Genomic DNA, 17,806 nt, shown 5'->3' on the forward strand with positions numbered 1-17,806 from the left:
AAACTGGAGAGAGACAGAGAAAGAGGGAGACACAGAATCCAAAGCAGTCTCCAGGCTCTGAGCTGTCAGCCCAGAGCCTGATGAGGGGCTCGAACTCACAGACCACAAGATCATGACCTGAGCTGAAGTCAGATGCTTCACTGACTGAGCCACCCAGGCACACCATCGATTTTTGAATTAAGTATTTATTTTTGAATTCACCTAATTTCATTGTCTTCTCTAGTCATAGATGCCTACCATAAACTCAGTCAGCCTTCAAATAAATGTATACCGGACATTACAAAGAAAATGGCATCAGGGTATGGCTTATCAACTGTGAATTAGTAACTTCAAAAAACATTTTTTTTCTTGTAGCTTAAAATAACACACATTTATTCTCTTCTAGTTTTGGAGGCCAGAATTTCAAAATTAGTTTCACTGGGCTAAAATCAAGGTGCTGGTAGGACTAGTTCTTTCCAGTAATTTTACTTTTTTATACCACGGATTATATGTACCAATTTGACGTTACCCCTTGTCAGATGCTTTAAAATTCAGTGCCACATGTGTCCGGGCTGCGGTGCGGAATCTGCACTTTGTGTGAGTGCTAGAATGTCCCTCCACTATGGCCACTGACTTCATTCTTTTTCTGGGACAGGAGGGTTTACAACCTTGTCTCTAGAATGTGGAGAATAGGAAGTTTGGGCTTGTTGTAGAGGGAGAAAAACATATACGTATACATATATGTGCGTGTGTGTGTGTGTGTGTATATACATACATATGTATGTATGTATAAATATGTACATGTATACATACATATGTATACATACATACGCACACACGCACATATATATATAATAAAGTTATAAGGAAACAATATGCTCTTTGAAAAGGTTGTGAAATACAGTGATGTCATTCTCCATTCAGTGTTGCATTTTTACATTGTTGGACTTGTCCATATGATCGTACAATTAGGTACAAAGACCTGATTCATAATATTCAAATACTCAATATCATGACATTTAATTTTTTTTTTTTAAATTTTTTTTTTTCAACGTTTTTATTTATTTTTGGGACAGAGAGAGACAGAGCATGAACTGGGGAGGGGCAGAGAGAGAGGGAGACACAGAATCGGAAACAGGCTCCAGGCTCTGAGCCATCAGCCCAGAGCCTGACGCGGGGCTCGAACTCACGGACCGCGAGATCGTGACCTGGCTGAAGTCGGACGCTTAACCGACTGCGCCACCCAGGCGCCCCAATATCATGACATTTAAAAAAAAATCAGGAAATTTTCCTCTTGTAGTTGGAAATCTATTAGAATTGTTTCTTATGTTAAAAATGGTTTTTAAGTTTATTTATTTTGAGAGAGAGAGAGTGGAGCAGGGGCAGAGAGAGAGAGGGAGAGAGAGAATCCTGGGCAGGCTCCGTGCTGCCAGTGCAGAACCCACCATGGGACTTGAACTCATGAACTGTGAGGTCATGACCTGAGCCGAAACCAGGAGTCTGATGCTTAACCAACTGAGCCACCCAGGAGCCTGTTTCTTATATTTTAAACACATGTTCCAACCTGGCATGTTAGAGTTATACAATTAGAGCTTATCTTTCCAATTGAACAATGTCTTTATTTAAAGAAATAAAGTTGCGTTAGAATGTTTCTGGAATCTGGCTTTATAAATTTTCATCTAAGCCATAACCATTCTAGTTAAGTACAGACTATACACCCCAGGGATGGTTCTTCCACGTTTCCTCTTCAGCTTTTTATAAGGAAAAGGGTTAATATATTTTTACAGATACAGATTTAAAACTTAAGAAAAACTTTACCCCAAAGCCCTCATTTGTGCTTTATCCAGCTTCCAGTCATTTTTCTCATTTCCCCATCTGCATTCTGTTTTCCATTTTCTGTTCCTCATCTGTGGGGCTTGTAAAGCAACCCTGGACCAGCGACCAGCCCATCAGTTTTCCAACAACCCAGCAACCCAGCTGTAGTTTTAGTCTCCTTCCTCAGCCAGAGGAAGAGACTTCCAACTGTCTTAATGACCTTGATCACAAAGGCATTTCCCCCATTTCCTCAATTTTCTACTTTTAGAGACTTCTTAATTACCAGGTATCTACAGAAATGTCTTCCCACTATTACAATGAAACTATCTGGATACCTTCCTGTGAGAGCCTCCTGTTTGGAGGAGCCTACTGTTTGGAGCTCACAAGCTCAGTTTTTTGTTTTTTGTTTTTCCCAATGTTTATTTATTTTTGAGAGAGAGAGAGAGAGACAGAGCACGAGCAGGGGAGGGGCAGAGAGAGAGACGGGGGGAGACACAGAATCCGAAGCAGGCTCCAGACTCTGAGCTGTCAGCACAGAGCCCAACACAGGGCTTGAACCCATGAACTGCGAGATCATGATCTGAGCTGAACTCAGATGCTCAACCTACTGAGCCACCCAGGTGCCCCCTGAGCTCAGTTTTTGTTGAATGAATGAGTCAATCAATAGTACAGTGTAAATAATTACCGTAATATGATTCATGGTTATCAAGAAAATGTACCTGTGTGTGTATTATGGGGCTGTTTGTAAAGTCAGAATAATTCCTATTGAAGAGTTTTAAAATGAAAACTCTAGGGACGCCTGGGTGGCTCAGTCGGCTGGGCGTCCGTCTTCGGCTCAGGTTATGATCTCGAGGTTCTTGGGTTTGGGCCCCACATCGGGCTCCGTGCTGACAGCTCAGAGCCTGGAGTCTGCTTTGGATTCTGTGTCTCCCTCTCTCTCTGTCCCTCCCCTACTTGTGCTCAAATAAATTAAAAAATAAATAGACATAAAAAAATTGTTTTAAAATAAAAACTCTAATTTCTCCTATTTTGTGAGTTTGGAAACCAGGTAACTACTCTTGTTAAAAGTTTATGAGAGGAAGAAATCATACCCTGCAAGAAATTTTTTAAGAAATGTGCAAGATCTTTAAGAAGAAAACTTCAGGGGCGCCTGGGTGGCGCAGTCGGTTAAGCGTCCGACTTCAGCCAGGTCACGATCTCGCGGTCCGTGAGTTCGAGCCCCGCGTTGGGCTCTGGGCTGATGGCTCAGAGCCTGAAGCCTGTTTCCGATTCTGTGTCTCCCTCTCTCTCTGCCCCTCGCCCGTTCATGCTCTGTCTCTCTCTGTCCCAAAAATAAAAATAAACGTTGAAAAAAAAAAAAATTAAAAAAAAAAAAAAAAAAAAAAGAAGAAAACTTCAAAATGCTAGTGAGGGTTATTCAGTTGTCCAGGTCCATTGAACTGAACTCCCCTGAAGATGTTTGCATTTTATTTATGTGAAATTCTACCTCAATTTAACAAAAAAAAATAGACACACCAAAAGGATCCAACGTAAGACTTAAATGGAAATGCTTAGGGTATTTGGATAGGAAGATGCACCAGCTTGAAGATGTCTGTTTTCTCTTAGTTAACTTATGAATTTAATGTCACCCCAATAAAATACAGCAGCAGTTGTGTATATATATGAATTAAAGAAGCTGATTGTAATACTAATATGCAAAAAGTAAGAACAGTCAGGAAAAGGAAGAGAAAGGAGAGTGGCCAGCCCTGACATGTATTAGCCATATGATTAAACTAAAGTAAATAAAACAGCGTAGTAACTGGCACATGAACTGTTAGGTGAATGGCACAGAATTAAAAGTACAGAAAGAGACCCAAATATATACGGGAATTTAGTGTATAGTAAATTCAAAGCTGTAGAGAAAATATGGAGGATTCTGTAAGTGTTACTGGGACAACTGGGGAGACGTCCAGAAAACCGCTAAATTGAATCCGTATTCTTTTCTTCATGCCAAAATAAATATCCATCGGGTTAATGACTTAAGTGTGACAGTAGAGCCCACAGATAGGAATGTAGATGAAACAGATTGAACATGGGTAGATCATTTGTTCACGCCGGGTGATGGGTACGTGGAGGGTTCAGTATGCTGCTCGGTATACAGTGTATGTTTGAGATTCTCCATAATTAAAAGCTTAGAAGAAATGAAATTGATAAACATGTTTGAAGAAAACGTGAAATTTTAGAAGGAATTTTGGAATGAAGGCTGTTCTAAGTAAGATGTAGAAAACCCAGAAACTGTAAGAAAAATTGCTAAGTTTACTTCATGTATTTATTCAACAGGCATTCAGCACTTTTACTAGAAAAAAAACATTATAAGAAAAAAATCAAGGAAGGAATGAACACTGGAGCAAAATTTTCTTTTTTTTCTTTTTTTTTAACTTTATTTTTGATTTTTTAAAATTTACATCCAAATTAGTATATAGTGAAGCAATGATTTCAGTAGATTCCTTAATGCCCCTTACCCATTTAGCCCATCCCCCCCTCAACCCCTCCAGCAACCCTCAGTTTGGTCTCCATATTTATGAGTCTCTTTTGTTTGGAGCAAAATTTTCTAAGTTATATTACAGACAAGGCCTAATTTTCTTAGTGTGTGTGTGTGTGTATTACAATTCTGTTTAAAAAATTATCATTTGAGGGGCATCTGGCTGGCTCAGAATAGCATGTAACTCTTGATCTCGGGGTTATGAGTTCAAGTCCCATGTTGGGTATAGAGATTACTTAAAAATAAAATCTTTTTAAAAAAATTATCCTCTGAGCCCATTAAAAAACAAAATATTGGGGCGCCTGGGTGGCGCAGTCGGTTAAGCGTCCGACTTCAGCCAGGTCACGATCTCGCAGTCCGTGAGTTCGAGCCCCGCGTCAGGCTCTGGGCTGATGGCTCGGAGCCTGGAGCCTGTTTCTGATTCTGTGTCTCCCTCTCTCTCTGCCCCTCCCCAATTCATGCTCTGTCTCTCTCTGTCCCAAAAATAAATAAACGTTGAAAAAAAAAAATTTAAAAAAAAATAAAAAAAAATAAAAAAAAAAAAACAACCAAAAAAAACACAAAAAAAACCAAAATATTTATGGCTTTACTCAAAATAAATACAAATTAAGACTGCACATAATCTTCATTGTTAGGTTGCCAAAGATCAGACGGTGTTGATAATACCGTCAGGGGGGCTGTGAGAAACAGGTACTCTCAGCAATTGGTAGCATTCCTGTAAAGTGGTACCACTTCTGTGAAGCATAATTTAGCAATATCTGCCAGAAAAAAAATTGTGTGTATTCTCTGACCCAACGGTTCTACTTCTGGGAATTTATCTTACATATAAAACTTGTGCAAAATCTATCTTCGCCATAAAACTTGTATGTATGCAAAATGACACACGTATGAGAGGTTATTTGTTGCAGGGTTCTTTACGGTGGCAAGAGATGGAAACAATCTAATGGCCATCAGTGAGGACAGAGTGTGTGTATGTGTGTTTGTGTCTCTTCAGTGGAATACCCTGCAGCCTTGCTAAATTATGAGGCATCTCATATAGCGATTTGGAATGATTTTAAGCTATGTTTTAAGAGAAAAAAGCAAAGTGTTAGAATATAGCGTACAATATGCTGTTATTTGTTTGAAAAATTTTACATGCACATTTCTGCCTGCATGAACATATACAGAGACAGTGTCTGGAAGGATACACCAGAATTAGTAGAAGTTATTTGTAGGAGAACTGGGCACCTGGTAGACAGGGATTGGAAGGAGACGTACTTTACACTCCATCCATATGCACTTGGAGAATTTTGTATTATGAGTTTGTTACCTATTCTAAAATGATTTGTTTTAAATAACATTCCCCCGCCCCCCGCCCCACCCTCCCCCCCCCCCCAGCCGCCGCCCGTTTAATCTCTGTGCTCTGGAGATCAAGCCCTGTGCTCTCTAGTAGGTGAAGTTGTGAACTGTGGAGCATGGCTTCTGGGCCTTCTATTTTGGCTGCTGGAGTGGCCTTTCTGTGGACTCTCCCTCTTAACCATATTCTAGAAATAGACTATGTTGCTAAGCAGCTGCATTCTGGTTGACAAGTGGACTGTGTGTTCATCTCTGTGTGCTTTTTGGGGGCAGATATCAACTCAAAGTCTTCTCCTATAGTTATAATATTTAACTGGATTTGTAAAAAAAAAAAAAAAAAAATCATTGGAGGACAGATTCATCCACCACCACCTGAAACCTCATCTTGAAAGGTTACAGTCAATATCACATGGGATCAAGTTAATATGACATGGGATCATGTGTTTACTCGATAGGGCAAGGTTTTTAGATACATGGAGGTAAGCTTGTTTTTCCCTGAAGTCAAGCTGGCCAGAGCTCAGGCTGCAGTTCCATGTACTCTGGGTCTGTTTCGTAACCTCTCTGTTTCTTGAAATACTGTGAGGATGAGATGATGGTGATGGTGATGGTAGTGGCGGTGATGATCGTGGTGGTGGCGGTGGCGGCGATGATGATGGTGGTGATGATGATGATGATAATGGTGGTGGTGATGATCATGGTGGTGGTTGTGATGTGATGATGGTGGTGGTGGCAGTGGTGGTGGTGATGATGATGATAATGGTGGTGGTGGTGGTGATGGTGATGGTAGTGATTATGATGATGGTGGTAGTTGTGGCGATGATGGTGGTGGTGGTGGCAATGATGATAATGATGGTGATGGTGGTGATGATGATGGTGGTGGTGATGATGGTGGTGGTCGTGATGATGGTGGTGGTCGTGATGATGGTGGTGGTGGTGGTAGTGATGATGATGGTGGCAGTGGTTGTGGCGATGATGATAATGATGGTGGTGGTGATGGTGGTGGTGGTGGTGATGGTGGTGGTGATGATGATGATGATGATGGTGGCAGTGGTTGTGGCAATGATGATGGTGGTGGTGATGATGGTGGTGGTGGTGATGATGATGGTGGTAGTCGTTGTGGCAATGATGGTGGTGGTGGTGATGATGGTGATGATGATGATGGTAGTGATGATGGTGGTAGTGGTTGTGGCGATGATAATGATGGTGGTGGTGATAATGATGGTGGTGGTGATGATGATGATGGTGGTAGTGGTTGTGGCAATGATGATGGTGGTGGTGATGATGGTGGTGGTGGTGATGATGATGGTGGTGGTAGTCATTGTGGCGATGATGATGATGGTGGTGGTGGTGATGATGATGATGGTGGTGGTGATGGTGGTGGTGGTTGTGGCAATGATGATGATAATGGTAGTGGTGGTGGTGATGATGGTGATAGTGGTCTCCTGGAATACTGTGAGGATGAGATGATGATGATGATGATGATGATGATGATGATAATGGTGGTGGTGGTGGTAATGATGGTGATGGTGGTCTCCTGGAATACTGTGAGGATGAGATGATGATGATGATGATGACGACAGTGATGACAGCAACAACAGAATAGCAGCAGCTAATGTGGAGAGTCCTTGCTCTGTGACGGATAACCTATTGACGGTTTCATCTCATTTCATCTTCACCACAGGGCAAAAGAGAAGATTCGTTCCTCTCCCCTTTTCTACAAAGGAGGAAACTAAGTCTTGGAGAGGCTGTGTAGTTTGTTGAGAACACACAGCGGGGCATTGGTGGAAACCAAATTTTAATCTGGACCTGGTGCCAAAGCCTTGTGCTCCCCAGCCCTTGCGGAGCGAGCACACATAATGGGTGTTCACATGTGTGTGCTTCTGCCCTGTCGGTGGTGGGAACAGCATGTGACTCTGGTTATTGCCGTGACCCAGGGTAACAATCCTGTGTCTTCAAGAAGTCTTACCAAACACAAAGCACCTATAAGTACTGGTAAGATGCAGGTTTTCTTTCTTTCCAGACGAATGAGCTTGTGTTGAGTCTGGAAGATGACGACAGACTCATGCTGAAGGAAGACAGCACGCTGCGAGCCGCTGGAATCGGTGAGCGAGAGGGGCCCTGCGGTGCTGGAGGGGCGCTCGCTCCCCCAGCCTCTCTGCTGATGCCCGGCTGATGTTTGGATAACTCACCGCAAAGTAAATGCTACCCTGGGTGCTCTTTACACTCCCTGATAATTATTCAGAGGAGGAGGACGAGAATGATGTACATTCAGATCATTTGACTGAGGGCAGGAGATATCTGCTCTCCAAATGTGCAGAATGCAAATAGTTCTTTTCAGCAGGTATGCTCAGAATTCTGCTGAGAGTTATTTTAAGTGATTGACAGGTTATTACTCACTTAATAACCTACTTACTCTTATCAGCATCATTTGAACTGACGGTTTGAGAGAAACGGACCTGGTAGAAGTAACGTGGAATAATGAAGTAAGATGTTGTTTGTATAACGTGCAGCGCAGTTTCTAATAGTCTTCTGGATCACTCAGGGCCGCCAAGCCGTGGAATTTCAAGCAGGAGCCTAGCGTGTGCGGTTGAAAAGGGGCCCCACCTAGCTCTTCAACCTGCGTGTGGTTCTGTTTTAAAGAAATACCATGTGACATGTTTTGTGACCATTAGATGTCAGTCTAATTCTGTGTATGTACACCTAAAGATCATCTGGCAATAGCAGTGAAGATTTTCAGAGGTGTGAGCAGTTAAAGGCACTATGCCTCTGACGTACCTCTGCGGTCAGTGACTCTAATGAAACAGCACAGATCACACTTCCTTCATAATTATTTACATGTACTGGTTAAGGTGTACTCTAAGTGAGGTCCCTGTTAGGAAGCTTTCCATCTTTTTGGCAGGTGTTCTCTTGAGTCATTTTAGTGACATATGTCAGCAATTCAGTTTCGAAGGATCCGTGTGGCTAAGGTAAGTTCCTGACATGTCTTCTAATTTAAGTAGGATTTTGAATAACACGTTACAAAATCTTAGACTGACTTTCCCTGTTTCCACTATTAGCTGGATTTAGTGTCTTTTCATATTATAAGTCGGTAAGATTGCTATTGTTTGAAAACACGGTTTTTATTTTGGCATTTATTTCTTCAAATGCTATTATATTATTACAGCAAGTGGCACCTGTGTTATTGACGCATACAGCACCTAGAAGTTAGCCCCGCTTCTTACTAACGCATAAAGCTGTAATTATTATAACAGATTGCTGTGGTATTAATGTACGGATTGAAAGCTCCATGGAAAAGATCAGAAGCAAACTAAAAAAGAAGTCAGAGTTCGCAATATGATACAGTTTTGACATCTCAAATGAGTGGGGAAAGAGTGAATTAGCTAGAAAATGATGTCAGGCCCATTGCCAAAGCATTCAGGAAAATAAAATTTAAATCCTTATCTCAATCTTTATTCCAAAATAAGTTGTGGATTGATTAAATGTCACAATGTAAAAAAAAATTTTTTTAAGTAAAATGTAGCTTAGTAATTTCATAATCATGGGGAGAAGAGCTCTCCAAGCATGACTTTGAAGGCAGAGCCATAAATCGGGGCAAAATGATATATTTGACCACGTAAAAACTAAAAATTGTAAACAGAGTTAAAGCAGAAGCACCAAACTATGAAAAAATACTTTGTATATGACAAAAAAGTTATTAGCCTGAATTGATAAAAGCTCTTATAATTAGCTTGAAAAAGATAAGAAATCCTACTGGTGGAAGAAATAGCTAACATATGAGAAATAGTTCGGCCTTATTAGTCCTGAGAGAGAGCTACATGATGATAGATGCTATTTTATGTAGTAATAGTAATCTAGTGGTTAAGAATTAGAGACTGGAATCAGAGCGCTTGGGTTTACAACCTCATTCTGCCACTCACTGGCTGGGTGACCTTGGACAAGTACCAATTTGTTATTTATTATTTCTTTTAAACATTAAAAAACATTTTTAAAAAATATTTATTTTTTGGGGCGCCTGGGTGGCGCAGTCGGTTAAGCGTCTGACTTCAGCCAGGTCACGATCTCGCGGTCTGTGAGTTCGAGCCCCGCGTCAGGCTCTGGGCTGATGGCTCGGAGCCTGGAGCCTGTTTCCGATTCTGTGTCTCCCTCTCTCTCTGCCCCTCCCCGTTCATTCTCTGTCTCTCTCTGTCCCAAAAATAAATAAACGTTGAAAAAAAAAATTAAAAAAAAAATATTTATTTTTGAGAAATAGAGCACGAGCAGGGGAGGGGCAGAGAGAGAGGGAGACACAGAGTCCGAAGCTGGCTCCAGGCTCCAAGCTGTCAGCATACAGCCTGACATGGGGCTCGAACCCATGAACCGTGAAATCATGACCCGAGCCAAAGTCGGCCGCTTAACCAACTGAGCTGCCCAGGCGCCCTGACAAGTAGTGGTTTCAAGACTAGCAGACATGAAGAAAAGTGGTAGTATCCAAGAGAATGTTGGGAAGTGGATACTCTTTTGTACTACTCTTGGGAATGTATATTACCTCTAACTTCCTGTAGGTCAGTTTGGCCAATGAGACTTTCTCGCTCCTTAACTTTGTCTTGTATCTGTTACCAGGCCAACAGGAGTATGCTTTCTCAAACTCTGTGACTCCCCGGAGGTTGAGATGTGCCTTCAGAGGGGTGGCAGGGGTTCTCTCACCTTCCCTGTTTGTGAAATCACTGGTGTAGAGCTTTCTTTATTGAATGGAAATAGAATATATTGTGTGATACCATTACTGTTTAAAATATATGTTTACACATCTGTATGTGTATACGGAGAAAAGATCATGTAACAAAATTTTAGAAATGTTTCTTCGGGCGGTGGTACTTTAAACAATTGATTTTTTTTTCCTCTCCATATTGTCTAATTGTTCTTGTAGTGGAAAATTTTTATACAGTTCACATATACTTAACTTGTAAATTAAGGAACCAATTTTAAAGAATAGACTCCTGAAAATTGGTTTGAGTGAGGGCTCTGCATTTCACTTATTTTGTGACCTTTGGGAAGGCATTTAGTGTTTTTGAATGTTCTGATCTCTGTAACACAAAACAGAACCAACTAGACCTGTGTCAGACTGTTGTCTTAAGAGTTGAATGAAAAAAATCTATGAAAGCATCTGGAACGATGTCCGTAGAGATCCTCAGAAATACTTGTTTGGAAACCATTTTGGAGAAGGCAGTTGGCAAATGTGAGTTGTTGGTTTAATTGTTTAATTAATCTCAGACTCCTGTATGGGCACCTGGGTGGCTCAGTCGGTTAAGTGTCCGACTTCGGCTCAGATCATGATCTCACAGTTTGTGAGTTCGAGCCCCACGTCAGGCTCTGTGCTGACAGCTCAGAACCTGGAGCCTGCTTTGGATTCTGTGTCTCCCTTTGTCTCTACCCCTCCCCTGCACAAGCTCGCTTGCGTGTGCGCTCTCGCTCTCTCTCTCTCTCTCTCTCAAAAAGTAAATAAATAAACATTAACAAAAATTAAAAAAAAACTTTCAGACTCATGTAATGAACCACCTGTGAAGGTAAGCATCAAATCCACCTTTTTGTCATTCCTGTTTTAAAGCCATGGGTCTTTGGTGAGAATCAGATCCTTTCCACGAGTCCCAGGGTGGTACAAGAACCTTGCAAGCCCCTAGCCCTGCTCAGGGGTGACGCTAGGCCCAGCCTGAGTGGCTCTCCTGTCCCACAATGTCCCTCTGTGTTGCCTGGGGCCGTGTAGCTGTACCCTGGAGAAGCTTCATTTAACACCTAGAGGAGGAGGCGACGGGCCCTGGAGACCAACCAAAAATTCTAAGTGGGAGTAGAGTTGTAAAAACGACCCTTGACGTGTGCGACTTTTCTAGGGAATTGCCCCTCCCTCAGTGCTGTGTCTGGTTAGGTTTTTAAGAGGTTTAAGGGAAAAATTCGAAGTCGTCCCTCTCCCTTTGTACCACTTGATCTTGCTGTAGAGCTGTCACTCTGCCATCACAGCCAGTTGCCATGGGAATAATGCCAATATAACAAATTTATCATTAGGACTTTTCTGCAGAATTCATGAAAGGGAAAGAAGGACTGTGTGTGTGGAGGGGAAATTAGGGGAACAAACTTGTTTGAAGATCTCTTTTCTCACGGAGAAATTCTCCAGTTCCTGCTCCGACCTTTTATCTGCATTGCAGATCCCAATTGTATATTCTGCGCCTGACGTCAGGGCAAATTTTCGCTTGCGGACTCAGAGCTAAAAGACAGAAGTAAAAAGATTTGCTTTTTGGAAGGAAGAAGAAAGCTTGGCTCAGAACTGTTATTTGTAATTGAAAGATTTTTACCTTGTTATTAATGATTGTGGTTTTGTGCACTGATTCCCCTAAGTGGTAGATTTGCATGTAAGTATTTTGGGGGTATATCTCTTTCCTTTTGCAACACTCTGCCACTGTTATCTTTTGAGTCTTCTTTCCTTAGGAAAGAAATGGTGGCAAGGTAACTCTTTTCAACCAGTTGTGTTTTGCTGGAAATATTTTAAGACAAGATACAGTGGGCCAAACCAGAAGTGCTGATCTGAGGGAAGAGCTTGCGTAAAACCAGATGCTGTGATCCTTCCAAAGCTCCCTTGTGGTCTGTTTTTCTCCTGCGTGTCACCTCTTGGTGCCTGCCCACGACCAGATCCCTGACTCTGTGCCCAGCACCTTCTGATGACCTCACACGTAGAGCTGATATTGTGGGATTCTTTGACTTCCATTCCTTTATCGGGCTCGTGTTTGATTTGTGTTTCCTGAAGGTTTGGGTCCCTTTCCCATTCTCTTCGGGGTAGTAATATCTTCGGGCGGACGTGCTCTCCTCCCTTGACAGCGCGGGAAGGGGGCTGTTCTGTACTTTAAGCATCAACACAGTGATAGTCTGGTACTCAGGGAAGTAGGTGCTAGACCCAGGAAATTGGGCTTCCAGAGCAAGAGGTCTGGACTGTTTCCTTTCTACCTTCCCCTCACCATTGTGGACATCACAGGCCTGTGTCCAGTCTGTCAAAGGTCAGATTTCCTTTACTATTCGTTTTCTTCAAACTGTAGCTTGAAACCCTCTCTGCCAGCTGATCTCAGGAACACCAGATGCTTGAAGCAAACATAAAATAAAAACCATTGTGTTTGGGAACTTTCTGCCGGATCCCTTTGGTGCAAAGTTAGAAATATAACTCAGCTGTGAGCACAGTTTTGAATGATTTGTACATTGGGATTTTGTGAACCTGGCAAGGGTAAGATGTATTCCTGGACCAGGAGAGAGGGCAGAACTTTGTCCTTTTGGTCTCAAATTGCCGCAGAAACCAAACCTCGCTCTTCCCGTATTGTGTGTGTGTGTGTGTGTGTGTGTGTGTGTGTGTGTGTGTGTACGTGTGTCCATAATCTGCAATTATTATCACATTACAGACTGCCTTGATCATTATCTGTCCCACAGAGTCAGCGCACAGGTCTCTGTCTCTCTTCTCAGACAACAGTTACTGTGCCTTATGCTACATTGGTGCTGACTAGTACAGGCCAGGGAGTTTGAAACTGCAATAAATCCTTGTCGATGGTGAGTTTTTTGAAATAAGCTAGTTAAGGAGTTTAAGCAGATTGCCTTGAATTTTCCTTGAGATTTCACATTTAAAATTGGTTTTTCTTACATCCTTTTATATAAAGGCATTATTATTTTCCTTTTAAAGTTGAACGTATATGGTGTCTGACCTGTTTGGACACATGGTATACAATTATTCATTTCATTTTCAAAGTTTGAATGTCCTGGCTTATGTTCATTTCAGCAAACTTGAAAGTCTGCATTAAAATGATGCGTGGTATTTGAAGGATTCTTACTTGATATCATTTGATAGTAAGACAAAGGATGAACTGGCAATGTATTTATTGCGTTTTAGATTTTACATTCATTTCAGATCCACTTGCCAAGGCGCTGTGCACCCGAGTGCCCTGTCGCCTACAGCACATTTAATTTAAAATCAGGTGCCCTGGGGGACTGGCACACAGTAGCCTTCCCGAGGGTTCTTCTGGAGCCATTTTAAATAGAATTGGAGAAGCAAGAATTTAAGGGATGATGGTGCGAAAGGGTGATTATGGAGAGGTCTTGAAAATCTTTTGTAACTTGTTTTCATTTTAAATTCACAAGTAAATTTGCATCCTCAATACAGGAAATCGTTGTCTCAAACATTTTCAACAGAATTTTATTGATTTTAAAAAACATTCCATTTTGTTTGAGGACCACATTACTAAAGTTTACAATACATCTTAAGTCTTACTTTTTAATGTTGTGAGTAACCTGCTTTGAATTTGTGTCTTGTTTTCCAGTTTTTTAAGGGTGTCAGTTTTACCAGCCTGAAGTTTTTGAGTGTAATCCATTTGTCAGTCTTGTTTTTTTTTTTTTTTTTTTTTGAGGAAAAGTATTCATCTGGAAATAAAATCTTGATCTTAGGAGGATCTCATTTTGAGCCTGTATTATGGGAGAAGGCGTAAATACTTTAGATAAATAATGAGTTGATCTGTAAGTTAATTAAACCCGAGCAAACCTGCATGTCAAAACAAAAATGCTTCGTCAGTGTTTTCTTTACATCCGCTTATTCTGAACCTGTTACTGCGGTACTGAGGAACCATACGATGCATCCCTTTCTCAAAAGGGGTACAGATAAATGTCAGCTGCAGTAAGTGAAAACCGTAATTACAGTTAGTGTGTATTGAGCAAAGTGCTGTGTGGGCAAAGCACTGTGTAAAGTTCTGTATGTAAATAGCACATCCTAGATAACACTTTGCATTGTGATTATTAAGAACAGGGTGCCTTTTGCCCATTCTCCATTTGAAGAACGATTAGCGTCGCTTATAAATGATATAGATCTACCTTTGGGCTTGCTTCACTTCAAAAAAGGAAACCCCGGGAGCTTTTTGTAGAAAGGACAGACCCCAAAACATCTTCTCTTTGAATACTGAATCTTCTGAAGCCCCCTTGTCAACAGTTTACTGATTCCAAGTGCGGGGCCTCTTAGCCATTCTTTTAAAGGCTGTTTTCTTGTAAAATGTAGCTGTACGTGAGCTTCTGGTTTGCCTGGGCTGCATTTGTTTACAGCCCCTCCTCACCGATTCTCCGTTTCTCTCTGCCCACCTCCTCCCCACCCCCAGGCTCATTGTGCTGAGATTGTAATCTGATTTTCATCAAGATTCATCTTCACTTAATCTTGAAGATGCAGTGAGACTGGAATGAGGATCTGAGACTATGGGTGTCTTTATTTTCTTCTTTCCACATTTCTGTGTTTTCTGTAATGAGCACGGGCAACTCATGATTGAGAAACAATAAATTTGATATTCTTAAGACCAGCATTTTTTTTTTTTAACTGAAGTGCTGTGCCAAGCTCCTTAATTTCATTCTTTTGTGGTAAATTCTAGCGATGAGATGAGTTTGGTAAACTAAGAGACCCGGGGGTGGTAATCCTTGGCATCTTTCCCTATTATCCTATTTATTTGGCTTGAAGAGTTTTACTTGTCTGTTTTTAGAGGATATGTTAATTGAGTGATCAGTATTCATTACAAATAATCTTGTCTGTTTTCTTGTCGAGATTCTGAAGGCCCTTTTGCTCTTTCTGTAAAAGCTAAGCAGACTGTATTAACTTCTGGTTTAATTTAAAAAACGAATGTGGAACTTGTTGGCGCACACCTTAAAGAATTGCATGTTTAATAATTGGAAGGCTTTCCATCAGATTTGTCTCCAGTCTGAATTAATAATGTTGCTGACTTATTGTTTTAGAAGACGGAGTCCTTGACCTGCTGGGTTGAAAGAATGTGACTGCTTTGCCCCTCTGTGGGTCCTTTAGCTGTGCTATATCCCCTGTGAATAATTAGAGGTGTTTGAAGGTATTGCGGTAGAAGCCAATTTGTGTCTTTCACTTTGCATATTGTTGAAGCCTCATGAATTAGTCATAAGCAGGCAAAAAATTAACTTCTTCAGACACATATTTTGATGGGTCATGAGGGAGAATGTAAAGTGATCTGTAAAGTATTCTACTGATCCTCTAAGTATTAAATTATTATACCTACAGGCTAATTTCAGAGAGAGAAAAAAAGAGCATTCTTCCTCCGCCTTCAGTAACTGAGCAGCAAATTTGGGGAAAAAAAAAATAAACGTTAATTTTCTAGGACTGTTAAGAGGTCTATAACATGAGCAATTTTATGGTTTCCTGGACACCAGAGTCTTGTACGAATTCTTGTTTTTAATTGTTTTCTTGGGTATTTTTCTTTTTAATTTTAAATTATTCGAGTTCAGAATTCTTCCAACAACAACCGATATTTCTTGTTGATTTGATGAAATGTGAAACCAAACAAGTAGCTCATTTTTCTCACTTTCGGCGTCTGAAACACTGAATCAGAGTAATATGGATTTCAATACTTGCTTAAAAATCTAGTTTTATATTAACATTTTTTTCCATTGTCTTTTTTTTTTTTTTTCCAGCTCATGAAACTGAAATTGCATTCTTCTGTGAAGAAGATTATAAGAACTACAAAGCTAATCCCATTTCATCCTGGTGAAAACCCTTTGGGGGCTCCCTTTTTGCATACCTGTCTTAAGCTCTTTATCCCACTAGTGAGTTTTTTTTTTTGAAATTGATAAATAAACCTAAAAAATTAATCGCAGGCTCTGCGATTTTTGCTGAAGTCTGTGGTGTTTTCTGTCCCTGCAGGTCTGTACTTTTTCTTTTTTTCTTGTTGTAAAATAATGTATTTATTTATGAGAAAAAAACATATGATTTTTTTTTTAAGTGAAAGAAATGGTTATCCAAAAATCATCATGGACGATTGGTTCTCTAGTCATAACTTATTTTTCTGAAATTAGGGGTTATTTGGGTGGCTTGCATGTTGGGTTCCTTAAAAAGATTGGAAGTTGGGGCGCCTGGGTGGCTCAGTCGGTTAAGCGCCCAACTTGAGATTCTCTCTCTTCCTGCCACTCTCTCTCTCTCTCTCTCTCTGCCCCTCCCCTACACGTGCTCTCTTGCATGTGTCCACCCTCTCTGTCTCTCAAATAATAAATTTCAAAAATAATTTTTTTAATAAAGAATATAAGACGAAGGTCATTCTGTTCATTTTGTGTTCTTCCCATGGTTTCCATTAGAGCCACTGGGGACCGTTACCATCTTTGGTTAGCAGAGATTATGAGTCTCTCATGACCACCAGTGGCATCTTTTTGGCCACAGTGAGAGGTTTTCTGATGTAAGAGTGTTTCTTTTCTTTTCATATTTCAGCCCACACAAATAACACGACTGATTTCCCACCCCCCGAGCTGTGTTTCCTTACTTCAGGAGCAAACTATAATAGAATCAAACTCATTTCTTTGGAGAAAAAAGGTAGCAGGATGTTTGCACTTCTGGAAGAAAATTGTTCATTGAGAGCAAGTCTAAGTTATGGAAGGTACATTTTTTTCAAAATAATATAATACTCTGGGTTCCCTATAATGGCTACTACCAGTTCCTAAAGAGTCCTGATTTCAAAGGGGCCTCTCGGACAGCATGTGGATCTAATGAGAACTCCTACGAAGTTAGTCGGCCCTAGAATTATTCCAAGAACCCTCAAAATTGCTAGTAGGACAAATTGGTTTCATTGTGGTAGAGGGCAACTTAAAAAAAAAAAAAATCAGCTTTGAAAGTCTGATTAACATAATCAAAATATGGTTTTTTGGGGCTTTATTGAAAGATTTAGTATAGTAGAGCCTTATTTAAAAGAGAAAGTTTATTCATGGTTTCATTCATTAAAAAAGGGCTGAATGGGCCAATGACCCAGGCTCCTGAGGAGTGAATAAACACTTAAATAAGACACAGTTTTTGCCTCAGCAAGTGGGGAAAGATATTTAAGCAAGTAATTTTAATATAGTAACAGTGGAAGCTGCCATGGGAACAATGATGATGGGATAGTTAATTCTATATTCTGTGCAGGCTTAGTTTTTATTTATTTGTTTTTTTTTTAAGTTTATTTTGAGAGAGGAGAGAGCTGGGGAGGGGTAGAGAGAGAATCCCAAGCAAGCTCCATGCTGTGAATATGGAGCCCGAAATAGGGCTCTGTCCCACAAACTGCAATCATGACCTGAGCCAAAAGTAAGAGTTGAACACTTAACCAACTGAGCCACCCAGGTGCCCTGGGTTAATTTTTATTT

The 17,806-nt window shown here is 40.8% G+C and overlaps 1 protein-coding gene across 11 annotated transcripts in view; it reads left to right on the plus strand.

The window, feature by feature from the left end:
- Positions 1–16,728, plus strand: part of CC1H2orf76 (chromosome C1 C2orf76 homolog) — a 64,623-nt gene extending 47,895 nt beyond the window's left edge. For all 11 annotated transcript variants that reach the window (XM_030325503.1, XM_030325501.1, XM_030325496.1 and 8 more), the window contains 2 exons: positions 7,671–7,752; positions 16,115–16,728. In XM_030325503.1, the coding sequence (XP_030181363.1) occupies positions 7,671–7,752; positions 16,115–16,191 (159 nt within the window). In that variant the 3' untranslated portion in view covers positions 16,192–16,728. The remainder of the gene's footprint in view (positions 1–7,670; positions 7,753–16,114) is intronic.
- The last annotated feature ends 1,078 nt before the right edge of the window (positions 16,729–17,806 follow it).

Source organism: Lynx canadensis, chromosome C1 (assembly GCF_007474595.2).
Source record: "Lynx canadensis isolate LIC74 chromosome C1, mLynCan4.pri.v2, whole genome shotgun sequence".
In the NCBI taxonomy this organism is placed as follows: Eukaryota; Metazoa; Chordata; class Mammalia; order Carnivora; family Felidae; genus Lynx; species Lynx canadensis.